General features: G+C 38.5%; 1 protein-coding gene across 13 annotated transcripts in view; it reads left to right on the top strand.

Moving 5' to 3' along the window:
* Window positions 1-13,272, top strand: part of itpr1b (inositol 1,4,5-trisphosphate receptor, type 1b) — a 113,474-nt gene that overhangs the window by 67,234 nt on the left and 32,968 nt on the right. For 11 of the 13 annotated variants that reach the window (XM_024270622.2, XM_036211785.1, XM_024270616.2 and 8 more), the window contains 8 exons: window positions 489-672; window positions 2,756-3,018; window positions 3,526-3,726; window positions 7,615-7,725; window positions 7,950-8,045; window positions 8,120-8,254; window positions 8,528-8,635; window positions 9,928-10,159. In XM_024270622.2, coding sequence (XP_024126390.1) covers window positions 489-672; window positions 2,756-3,018; window positions 3,526-3,726; window positions 7,615-7,725; window positions 7,950-8,045; window positions 8,120-8,254; window positions 8,528-8,635; window positions 9,928-10,159 — 1,330 coding nt within the window. The remainder of the gene's footprint in view (window positions 1-488; window positions 673-2,755; window positions 3,019-3,525; window positions 3,727-7,614; window positions 7,726-7,949; window positions 8,046-8,119; window positions 8,255-8,527; window positions 8,636-9,927; window positions 10,160-13,272) is intronic. The other 2 variants (XM_024270623.2, XM_036211786.1) reach the window with 1 other exon arrangement.

Here is a 13,272-nt window from a genome sequence, read left to right as displayed (position 1 = left end):
GTCGGGTTTTTGATGCAGCAACTGCGCTGGGTGGACCAAAGTCTCCTTGCTCCACAACAATTCTTTTGCATGCACTAGCAGACAAATAGATCCATTAACATCTTCTCCTCATCTGAGCTGCCATCTGGCTCAAAACTGTACGGCTTGATATCTCTGATGTTGCCCGCTGTTTTCTTGCTACGGTAATGTTAGCTTAAGCTTTTGAAATGCTATAAGCTAGCAAGAAAGATTGTAAACAAAGTGGGAAATTAGCCTGTGGCTAAGTTCTACACCACAATTCAGACGCAAATTTCTAATCAGCTCAAGTCTTTAAAATGACACAGGCTTTTTGATTTTGGCTAAAAACTGCAAAATCATACTTAAAAGATCACTGGGAGAAATTTTGAAATAGAAAACAATATAGTTAGAGTGGGACTTTAATTAAAATGTTTGCCTAACTATCAAAATTGTTTGTTACTGAACTAAATAGAGTATTTCTTCTTCTCCAGCGATCTTTCTATCAACGTTTAACGGCGGACAACAAATCCGAGAAGTTCTTCAAGGTGTTTTATGAGCGAATGAAGCTGGCCCAGCAGGAGATTAAAGCCACTGTGACGGTCAACACCAGTGACCTGGGCAGCAAGAAGAAGGATGAGGAACCACCAGACAAAGGCACACCGCCACGCAAGAAAGGTCAGCAACTCATATCACATATAAAATACTGAATGGAATCACATCAGGTTTACCCCAACATCAGGGTTTGACCCACACTGTAATACAGAGCACTGCAACAAAAACAAAGTGAAAATGACAAATTCTTGTGTGTTTTTCTCAAATCTAATACAGATCCAAGGGATAACTGCTGTGTAAACCTGCACGTCTCTGTAAAAAGTATTTGCCCCCCAAACCTAACCTATGGCAACAACGGTTAAGTGTGCTGTTTCTCATGTCTGTAGAGGAATGTAGTCACACACTCCTCTCTGTAGAACTGTTTAATGTTAAGTTTCCCACCATGAACAAATGTGAAACATCATCTTTAAACCACAAATTTAAAAATTCTTTAAATTGTTGAACCACTCAAAGGTGGAGTTCAATGTTGATCATTCGTCCAAGTCTTTAAGCTACAAAGCTGCCCCACTCCAGTTTGACTGTTAATTGTGTTATTTAGTTCTGTTAATTTGACTTCAGATTTAAACCCTTAAGAAAGTTCCCCGTTTGTCTCATCAGTTCACAAAATATTTGTCCCAAAATTTTGTAAAATCCAAATTAATTAAATGTTTTCTTTTTTTGTTGAAAAACATTTTCACTGTTCAATTGCGAAACCTGATTCCTGCACTTTTTTCCACTGTGTTCAGCTTTTTTCGATCTCCCAGATGAATTCTTGATTTGTTCTCAGTCACTCACTCTTGGAAGGTTCTCTACTGTTCCAGGTTTTTTCACATTTGTAGTTCACGTTTCTCACTGTGGTTCTCTAAATTCTTAAAACTGAAAAATTGTTTTTTAACTCATTCTGACTTAAGACAAGTCAGCCACTTTGTTTCTTGATATATCATGGAGTTTTAGTGGAACCAGTTTTTTTGATATTTTTTTTAATAATTATGTACTTGGCATGATTGTAGCTGATGGACCTGTTTCAGAAAAACATTTTGCCATGTGAAAATTCAAGATTTTAAAATATCTGTCGTAGTATTCTATAGGTACCCTTCAATTTTATATTACATTTTGTGCATTACAGACCCACTACAATCATGTTTTGATCGTATCCAGTGGTCTTTTAATAATGACTATGCCATTTTAGCCAAAATAAAATAAAATAAAAAAAAAACGTGTTGTTTTCTAGGACTTAGTTTCTGCAGAGGGGCAGTACTTCATTTTAAATTTGCCACAGAATTCGGGGCTTGACTGTTGGGAAAGAGCAACCTTGACCCCCATGTTAAACACACAAAAAACCTTTTCTTTTTTTGTTTTAATTTGAAACAACTGATAGTATGGCTGCCATCTTTAAAAATGGCCGCCATTTTTGAATTTTCTCATGGCAAAGATACCTTTCTGAAAGACGGGATCCCAAAGTCCATCTATGGCAAATTTGGTGATTGATCCGGTATATTACCCTAACCAGCTCTGTTATTTTCTTTGCATGGCAACACAATGGTTGTCTTTTTATATCTTTTGGTGTGCTAAACTTTTTAGACAGATGCTGTTAAAGCGATTACAAGTCTTTAGGACCCAAAATGCAGAAGAACCAGGCATATGGCAAAAACTTGACAAAAGACATGAAGTGAGGGAGTAACAAAAGAAGGACAAAACTGATGACCTGAAAACCAGACACTTATATTTGCTGAGGATAAGTAACAGAAATGAAAACAGTTGTGGATAGTTAGCTAGAACCTAGTGTGACTATGATGGGTTGAATACTCAAAACGGAATCTGATTAAAACCAAGAAATGTCACAGAAAAAGCAAAATAAAGTGCAAGATCCTGACACTCAGTACTCTGGCTTAAGTGTATCATTAAGCTTTACATAAAATGTAATTAATTTATGATTTTACAAGTGTAAAACCATTTTCTTTATAGAGTCAAATATCTTTGTAAAGTTTTTTCCTTAAAATTAACTTTGTAATAATAAAAGATTTGTTTGATTTCTAAAAAAAAAAAAAGGCAACAAAAAGAAAAAAAAAAACGGGAGAGGAAATGTGAAAACACATTTTCTTGAGCACTTCAACATGTGTTTGGAGTGTAATTGCTGTTTTTGGCCTCCTTCTTTCCCTGTGGTTAGTAACAGGTGTGCCAGTGGTTGCCATGGTGACCGAGGAGGTGAAGGAACAGCTGGTGGAGGCCTCCACCGTCACCAAAAAAGCCTACACGACTTACCGGCGTGAGGCTGAGGCAGAAGAGCATCAGGCGGCCGCCGACGGTTCCCCCATCCCGACAGCCGATAAGAGCCAGGATGAAGGTGAAATGAGTGTCATCATCACCATCATGCAGCCCATCCTGCGCCTGATGCAGCTGCTCTGCGAGAACCACAACAGAGATCTGCAGGTCAGCCATTCCACCGGCCCCACCGTCACTTCAGCTGATGTTGTTTTCATGCCAACACATCCTGGCATGTGTTTTCTAAATTTCAGTGATCCCGTTTTTCAGTTTTACAGAAACGAAACCATGCAGAAATAGGCACCAGTTGCAGAACTTCCTGATGCTGCTGTTTCAGTGTCTGTTTAGTCTTGGTCTGGTTTCACTATGAGGCTGCATATGTCTAAGCTCCAGTAACCCAGACAAAATACTTCCTTTCTGCACTGATTCTGCTTACTTCCCCCCAACAGAAGAAGGCTTTCATTAAGTGAAAGGTGGTTTGTCCCCATCCCAAACCTGCTAAGATTCAAGATGTTTGTGTACAGCTTGCCATGCAGGCACTTTCACACTTTTGCCTTACTTCCAAATTTACTTGTGTGATTCAGAAGTACATTTTTTCCTGTAACATTCCTGTAACATAGATCATGTCATGAGCTCTCGTAAAGAAGTATGCGTTTTTCCATGATCGTTTTCCAGAACTTTTTACGCTACCAGAACAACAAGAACAACTATAATCTGGTGTGTGAGACTCTTCAGTTCCTGGACTGCATCTGTGGCAGCACCACAGGAGGACTGGGCCTGCTGGGACTCTACATCAACGAGAAGAACGTCGGACTCATCAACCAGACGGTGGAGAGCCTCACCGAGTACTGCCAAGGCCCCTGTCATGAGAACCAGGTGACGTATGTGTGTGTAACACCAGAAGGTTCAGGTGTTCGTTAGGATGCTTTTTTTCTTTCGGGTAAAGATCAAGATGCAAATCATTAACTCCTCCAACGTCGCAGGTGGTTTTGTTTGGACTCTCAGCTGCTGTGCAGAAACGGCGCAGTTACTCATCGCTCTCTCGGAGCACAGAACCAGTCAGCTCTCGGCCTGTGTGTCTGTTTGTTCTTGAGCGTGGATAAACATTGCTTGGTCGCCTCACATGATCACAGCGTCCTCTGTTCCTGCTTCCTCGCCATCGTTTATTGGAGAGTGTGAAACTGGCATGACTAAACAAGCAACTGGCTAAAACAGTCACTCTATGAAGCATCTGAAACTCAGGGCCTGAAGGGGGTGCCCAGATTAAACTCAGCTCTTTGTATGTATGTGCTGAGAGCAAAGAGGTATTTCTTTGTCTGCAAAGACATTCAGGATGTATTCCGGATGTTTCAGCTCTGGTCTGAAACGCTTCATTAGCCTGATATATTTCAGCTCTTGTGAGGCTGCTGGCAACATGTCGTTAGGCGTGACCCTGCTTCACATCATGTGAGTCGTTTTGGTCACAAGTCAAGGTGTGAACGCCTTAGGAATGTGATGACTGATTTTACTATTGACTAAAAAAAATGAAATAGAGAATAAAGAAAGCTCAAAGTTCTGAAGGCACTGCTTGATTGACCAAAGCACTATAGACTTTAGATAGATTTTTGAATCTTCTGGATTATGTGTTTTATATGCATCTTCAGTTGTAGTTTCATTTTGATTTCATTAAATGTGGCCTTTGTTTTACTTTGTTTAAGCAACTCTTCTGGTTTAAACAGGTTTACACTTGTGAATTCTTGTGATTGATCACGTGAAAGGTGCTTTCAAGTGTTATTCTGGTGGATGGAGCTTGAGATTGTTTTCAAAGAACAACAAATTGGTGTGGATCAAATTTTTGACATCTCATTAAAACAGTAGTTTGATTTTCTTCCATTGTTAGTGAAGACCTGTTGATAGTGTCAGAACCAGAATATTATTTTTGGGGGAGGAGCAACAGATGTCTTTGGTAGGGTGGCAAATGGGTGGACAGTCATTACAAAAGAAAGGATCAAAATGCGTAATTCAAACTGTTTTAATGTTATTTTTAATAATGTTAAAACTGCAATTCTTTTATATATTAATAATGCTTAAAAGAGCTTTCTTACACCTTCTGTCACTGAACTGTTTATGTCATTCTTGTGTTTGTAAGTAATAACTATTAATTGAAGTTTAATCTGGGTGTTTTTAAAGCGTCATTTATTTTTATTTATTTTTTAATATATATATTTTTTTGCACTTATACAACATGTTGCAAATAAAGAGATATAGAAATGCATTTTTAAAAAGTAGGTGCAGGAAGAGGCAAAAAAAAACATTTGTGTTTATATTCGAACTTCTAAATGTTTTTCTTTTCCTCAAAAGCTCCTGGATTTGCTAAACTTCTGTTATGAGCATGTTTTTAATCTATCCTGCGTAATTAAATAAGTGTCAAAGACCCACTGTTTTTTAACATGTTCTTGTGGTAATTTTCTGATGATTCAGGAGATATATAACGAAATTAAGCTTAAGATTGTATTTCATTATTCATTGTGAAGCAGGAGCAGATGAAAAAAAAAAGTGGTTTAAAAAAAGTGTTTTCGTGACGTAGAAAATAGAACATACTACCCACAAGCTCCCTTTTCTGTTCTATTCTGAAGCATCTGCTTGTCCTCGACTAGATCTATGTACGTCTTCATTTCCTTTTCTGAGTTGATATCTGGCTCTAACCTGGTAATGTTAGATTGGGGTTTTGATGCATTGTAAGCCAGTGGGAGAGAGTATGAACAGACAGCGTTTAGCAATATTGAGGAGAAGTGGGGCCAGGGTTGCTCCGTGCCAATAGCCCAGCAAATGTATTTTTTTCTATTAAATTTCTATTAAAATATTGTTTATTGTTTTTGACAAAATTCTCTTATTTCTTTACTACGTTCAATTGTTTACAAAGGTTTCCTTAAGTAATTAAAGTGCTTAAAAAATATATTAAATGCACATATTTCTATGACTGCAAGTAAAATCTAAAAATATAAATTCAATTTTTTCATTTAAAAACATTTTAAGGCTTAATCTTAAGGGTTTATCCTACGTTTGTTTTTACAGAACACTTTTCAAATTGTTCCTTGAGTGTTTTCAAGCCTTCCAGTTAGACAAAACTCCCATCCCATAGCTTTGTTTTCCACAACACCACTTCTGTGAGCGGTGTTGACACAGTCACTCCTTGTTAAACAGTGGAATAACCCTGACATGGCCCCTCTACGTACAAAGCCATGTTGGAAAGAATGCACCCAAGTCTGAGTGCTATTCTGCTTTTTGAAATTATTTAGGTAGAAGTGACTTCTACGTTGCAGATTAAACCTGTATTTTAATGCAGTTTAAGAGACAAAAATATATCGGTGAGAATCTTCATCAATATAGCTCACTTTTAACATGTAATTATGTTGCAACTCCTGCTTTGAAAAGTTAAATTCAAATGACATTTCTTACAAATTAACACATTTTGGACTGAATTTGTCTTAGAGTTCACCTGGTGCAACACCTGCATGATATTCATGCTCATCTCACGGCTGGAATTTCTGTCCTTTCAGTTAGTCTTTTATTTAAACTCTCACTAAAGATTGGCTCTCATTTGGTTACAGATACTTTTTTCAAATGTACATAATATATTCACAATAACATTTCTAAAAGTAGGTTTTCTTTTTAAACTTGCACATTAAAATGATCCATGGTTGTCTTGAACTGTCTTAAGCTATTTCTGTTTACTTTTCAAGTACTAGTAAATGAAAGTACATAATGAAACTTAGCTTTTACTGCTTAGAGATTCAAAGGAGAACCTGACAATCGCAAGTTGAGCCATGCAAATATAGCTCAACTTGAATACAAAATTTGGCTAAACTTTTACCAAATGTAGGCCTTTGTTGTATTTTGACACCAATTTAGGGGAACGCAGGCAAAATATGTTGCTTTGAGTACTTTTACACACAAAAATGTGGCTGGAAGCCGTCATAACCAAATGTTTTGGGATTTTCATCACCTTAAGGCTAAGAGACAAAAAAATGAGAAGGGTTTAAGGCACTAGAGGAAAATGAGAATTGTCCTACAAATGTTGTGAGAGATTTTTGAAAATGTATTTGGAGCCAGGGGAAGAAAGGGCTTCACAGTACTTCCAGACGCTGAATTTGTCATCATTCATAGTGAAAGGCGAATCAGTTGAGGAGTTTCGTCCAAATAGAGAATCCTCAATACTTGTCTCAAGACTCTCTAGATATATCTGGAATGATTTTATAAGACATACCCAGAATGTAGTCACCCTGAAGTCAAATATGTTCGAAAAACTGCTGAACTATAGTACAAACTGGTTTACGCATAAAGACCCCGAGCACAGCAACAAACCTGCATCACTGTGTCAAAGCATTACTGCAGCAGATGAAAACTTCAGAGAGCGGGGTGAAAACCACTGCCCACAAACCTAAACAAAGTGGCGGAAAGTTGTAATGATTGCAAAATACAGATCGGATCATGCAGAAAATAATAGAATTTACCTCATAGAGGTTTTAGAAGACATTCAGCCAGCGGATGTGCGTAGTTTGACACACTTGTGTACTTTCAATGTTAAATGTCGGCATGGTGTTTGATGTGTTGATCATCATAGTCTGTACCTGGTTTAAATCAAAGAGTTTGTGAGGATCAGCTGTGTTTTATAACACTTGGAAACGTAAAACGTCACAGTAGAAATCATCACTTGCCCACTTTAAAGGGCATGTGGTGAATTTACTTTTAATGTAACATTATTTCTTTTATTCTGCTTCTTAGAACTGCATTGCCACTCATGAATGCAATGGCATTGACATCATCATTGCTCTCATCCTCAATGACATCAACCCCCTTGGCAAAAAGAGAATGGACCTCGTACTGGAGCTCAAAGTAAGTGTTGATGTGTCATAACATGGGGTTTGATGGTGCGCATGACCAAAAGTGTCTAAACTAAACCCCAGTTTTGCTGTGGAGCTTATCAGAAAGATTGAAACTGATCTTATAAAAAAAATACAAAAAGAGAAGATGAAATCTAACCAAGTCAAAAGAATAAACACAAGAAGGTTAAAAATGCTTAAATGTGTATTGTTTGATGATGTGCCACTTTTTCACAGAACAACGCCTCCAAGCTGCTCCTCGCCATCATGGAGAGTCGTCACGACAGCGAGAACGCTGAGAGGATCCTGTACAACATGAGGCCCAAAGAGCTGGTTCGTCGGATGTCCTGATCGTCCTCACATGGTACTAGGTGAATGAATTTGTTGACGTGTGCACGTTCCTTCAGGTGGAGGTGATCAAAAAGGCGTACATGCAGGGTGAGATCGAGGTGGAGGAGCCACAGGAGGGAGAGGAGGGAGAGGAGGAGCATTCTGCATCTCCTCGCAACGTTGGTCATAATATCTACATCTTGGCTCATCAGGTAAGCCTGGATTGGGATTGTTAGATATTGTCACACAAAAATGTAATGACCTTTTAGGGTTAATTTTTACTGTTTTAAATCGAAACTGATAAAAAGACATTAATGATGAATTCATGACCATATAGATGTCAATCTAGATGTCGATGACTCACATGTTAATGTATGCAGTTCAGATTTGAATGTCTTCCCTTGAAGTGTACATAGAATGTCTGTAAGAGTGACAACAGCTTGAGAAGTCATAGTTATTTCTGCCTCTTGTTGGTTTGTTTTCAGTTAGCCCGACACAACAAGGAACTACAGGCTATGTTGAAGCCAGGAGGGACGTATGGAGAGGGGGATGAAGCGTTGGAGTTTTACGCCAAACACACGGCTCAGATTGAGGTCAGCTGTTGCAATTATTTCCATTATTTTATTTTGACTCTTATGCTAAAGCCCTGATCCCACCAAATGCTGAAACAGAGGCGAAACAAGTCAGCTCTGATGAATGATGTTGAATGCAAGACATGATCAGAATGGACATTACAGTGGCCCCTCGTTAAACTTGGGTGGTAAATGAATCCGCAAAATTGTTAACTTTATTTATAACTCTTCAACACAACAATTTATAGTCTAATTTTTTTTGTCTTGATTTTTTAAATCAAGATAGATCCTTTTTTGAATGCTCTTTGAGAAGATTTTAACTTTTGAAAAAAAAAAAATTCTCAGCATCCAATGAATCAATTTTGAGGTCAATGTGGGGTCAACACCTCATAGCAGTGTGTTAACCAGCAGCTGTTCCAACCACGATAATTCATCGTTTTTTTGTTGGATATTTTTTAGCCATTTGTAGTTTCTAATATTTTTGAGTAATACAACTACAGATGAACAGTGTTTCTGGAAGCTCCTGTCATCTGATTTGAATTATTTTCTTTTATTCCTCGTTCTTTATGGTAGGAACACCAGATTCTGTGCACTAATTATTGGAGGCAAAAATTCAGAAATAGGTCAGCCTCAACTAGTGATCTAGTGGCATAAGGTTTTCCTTAAGACTGAAAAATTGTGTTCACAGTACCAAACACTATAAATGGGATCCAATGAATGCTGACATGACACCCAGCATTAGAGGATGGGAGGGTTAAACCATCTAAATGGTTCCTGAATCCACCTGTGCCTAGATTCCTGAGGGGATGGGTCAAACGCAAAAAAAAAAATAAAAAAACAATTTCACAACACTTAGTTGTGTGGAACAATAGTGGGATTTTAACTTTAATGAAAGTCTTTTTCTACTCATATCTTCTTGACATGATCTTGATGAGTTTAACCTCACAGAGATGACTGCTGTTTCCAGAATGCTTAAGAAGCTTTTACACAGAGGGAGAGTTCTAATACTGAGATGACTGCTTAGCAGTGTGGATACTTGCATTGTTGAGTTGAATTGTTATCATTTTTCACATCCCTTTTTTGTCCAAAAATATTGTGACCCACACCTTTAGCATATTTGCACGTATTTATGTGTTTACTCAGAAACCAGAAGGAATGCCGATTGCTCACAACCTTATGAAGTTGTTGGTTTAGTTCTCCCTGCACGTTGCTGCCTCTCATTTACCTCAGCCATCTTAGCCAATGAGTAAAACTGTGTCAAATGAAAGAATAATGGTGTATGTTGTGGTTTCTTCCACCGTCACGGTGCTCAGATTGTACGACTCGATCGCACCATGGAGCAGATCGTTTTTCCCGTGCCCAACATCTGCGAGTTTCTCACCCAAGAGTCCAAGCTGCGGGTCTACTACACCACCGAGCGAGACGAGCAAGGCAGCAAGATCAATGACTTCTTCCTGCGCTCCGAGGACCTTTTCAATGAAATGAATTGGCAGAAGAAGCTGCGAGGTACTCAAGAGGCTACCGGTAACACGAACGCAGTTCCCTGTACGTTCTTTTCCTCTTCTCTTTTTGTACTCTTGTGTCTGGTTTAGAGTCCTTCCTCAGACATCCCTCCAGGTCCCATGCACCTTTGTTTTTGTCATGTGTTAGAATTATCTTTTTATTATAGTGATTTTTTTCTGGTACTTTTTATTAAACTTGTGGCCTAACACTTCCCAGGAACGCTTCCAAAAACTTTCCTCTCTCTCTTCACTTGTTGGTCTGAACTCTTGCCCTCTAAATGATGTAAAGGTCTGAACTTCCTTCTATAAAAGTCAATTAAAAGCTCAAATAGCTGGGGTCGAAATAGTAAACGGTAGGTTTTACCCTCATGTCACCCTGTAGGGACTCATGGCAACAAACTCACCAGATGTATCCAATTTTCACAATTTACCTCGCACAAGTTTTGAGCCCTGCTATTATGTTTATAATGACAGCTATTCTCTTGATAGGGAAATGGCCTTTGTGGTTTTCTCAACCTCGTCTTATATCCGTCTCCAATTATTCTCAGTTTGGTTTTCAAGAGTCAAATATGAGAAAGGGTTGAGACTGAATTTCTAGTTTTGACAATGTTTTGTAACCTCAACACCAATTTTGAGATTGACAAAACGGTGGTTTCTCTTTGGGTTTTTAGTTCAAGTTTTGACACTTTGTTGCCATACCAACACAACATGACACTGTGATTCATGGTCTCCATTACTGATGATGTTTGATGACCATGTAGGGCACCGGTGTCAAACTCCAGGCTTCAAGGGCCAGTGACCTACATGTTTTCCTGCTTGCCTTCCAATGATACTTCTCATTGGCAAAACACACCTGATCCAGGCAATCGGTAGCAGGTTGATCCACTTTTCTGAAAAACCTCATTAAAGGACATGACCACTGATGTTTTGCTGGGACCCACCCCAATAAAAGTTAGGTTTTTGGTGTTTTAATATGTTCTTGTGGCATTGTTCTAATGATGGAGGACACGTATAAGGAAATTTAAACATAAAATTCCATTTCTGAGTGTTTCTTTGTTCAAATCACTGTGAATCAGGAGTAGACGAGCGTATTGGTGACATAAAGCAGGAAGCTTGTGTTTTCTGAGCTTTCAGCTCTGTGTTGCCCACAACTCAGAGGCAAATTTCCAACAAACTACTGCCGCTCTGCAGATACTATGTCCTAAAAATAGACACAAGTTTTTTTTATTATTATTTATTTTGGCTAATCACAATTAAAGGACAACTGGGAACACTTTTACAATGATTGGAGTGGGTCTTTAAATGATAAAACAAACTTTGGTAGATCTAGCCTACGTCAACCAACCCAAGAACCAGAATGTTGTGCGGTTACTATGGCAACAAAACATCTGTGTCATTAGCTATATTTCATGTGGTTAGACAATATGATTTAGTGTTGACGGCATCAAGTACACTCAGGTTACAGGATAGGAGTTCAGACACCAACCGAAGCGCCGCCTCACGAGAACACAGTTGAAGTAATGTCAACATTTTTAGAACTTTTCTTATTCATGTCTTAAGATCATAAGTCCTGAAGCAGGATGATGCATGCAAACTAGCACGGAGGACTTTCAAAATGTGAGATCACACTTAGAATCAAGATGGTGCAGCTTGTTGGGGTCTCCAGTTCTTGGGATTGTATCGTATCAATCTATTAATCCCAAATGGGTTGTAGAGGCACCATCGACAATTTCCTACCATCTGCAGTGGTAATATGCTTCTTTGAAGTCATAGAATCCCGTCCATTCCTTATTTTTGTCTTTCCAACTCTTCCCCTTGCGTACTGTTACTGTGCTTTACAATTTGGTTTTTGCTAGGCTATTTGATCTTGTCACGTGTCTGTGCCAGATTGTACGGGTCTTGGACAGAAAAATAAATGATATAGTAACTCATTTGTCCTACCTTGGCAACAGTATGATTAGTTGACTTCATGGGTAAAAAGATATTCAACTTCAGCGAGTTTTTATAGCTGTTTAAGAGTTCAGATTTGGGAATAAGAGGGGAAACTGGAAATGAATTCAAAAATTTTACAATTTGAAACCTAAATGTCCTTAATCATAAAAATGTTCCTTTTGTTTTTGTCTCAGCAAGGACTACATTTATGGTGCTCCTTTAAACCTGGAGAGATGAACGAGGGAGGATTGTGTAAACCTTTATGAGTGTATAATATCTCTAAAAAGGTTTAATGTTTCAGTGTCTATCAACAGAGATTACAGAAAGTTAAGAAATGATGTAAGGGTCTGGGATTTTTTGACACATAGAAAGTGCCATTTTTCACTCGGGAGAGAATGATGTCAGTCATGTGAGGGTGACAAAGTAGATGATTAGCACATCCAAAGCTCATCACAAACATTGTGTTTACCTTGGAGTTTACAGGTTCCTTTTATTGTTGTTACACACTGAGAAGAGATAACAGGGTCAGGTTCCACTCTTTTCATCTCTGTCGATGTTTCCGGCTAAACATAACTCTGAGAGTCACCTGAGTTATTAGATTTCTCTAAACCCGCATCGTCTTAACTTGATTTACAGGTTAGCCTCCTTTGACTGCCTTGCATTCTTAGTCATCTTTTGCCCAAAAAGCTCTGAAGGTTTTCAAGGAAATTAAAGCAGGCAACCAGTCTAACATTACCATAATGCTAAATAAGCTATCACAAGCAAGGATGTAAAACACAAATTAGGGTTTACTTTTCAGGTTTTGGCCTGTCCTTGTTGACCCTTCTTTGACAGCGCTCTTATTGCATTTCTGGGTTGTTGACAAACGTGTCGCGGCTTGTCCGTGCAAAAGCCTGAAGGGGTGTTGTTTGTATGCATTGCCCAGAAAGCCTCCTGTTTCGTAAATAAATGAATCAGCACAGAAGAAGAGTGCTATGTTGTGCTGGTGCTCACCACTTGACGTCAACATTGTGACTTTTTTTGTAGAAAGTCCCCACCCGCAGTTCCTCTTTTCAGATGAACGGGGCTTATATTAGCGTCAACCACAGAACTGATCTCCTGACCCAAGTTTGTGCAAGATGCGTGTCTTTGGATTTTATTTTTTCTTTTGATAAAGTTTGTGTAAAAAAAATGCATCATACTCTCATCAGATTTGTTTGGATCTTATGCTTGAAGTTGCTATTT

The sequence above is a fragment of the Oryzias melastigma genome, linkage group LG5, assembly GCF_002922805.2.
Source record: "Oryzias melastigma strain HK-1 linkage group LG5, ASM292280v2, whole genome shotgun sequence".
Taxonomy (NCBI): Eukaryota; Metazoa; Chordata; class Actinopteri; order Beloniformes; family Adrianichthyidae; genus Oryzias; species Oryzias melastigma.
This window is presented reverse-complemented; position numbering and strand designations above follow the sequence as displayed.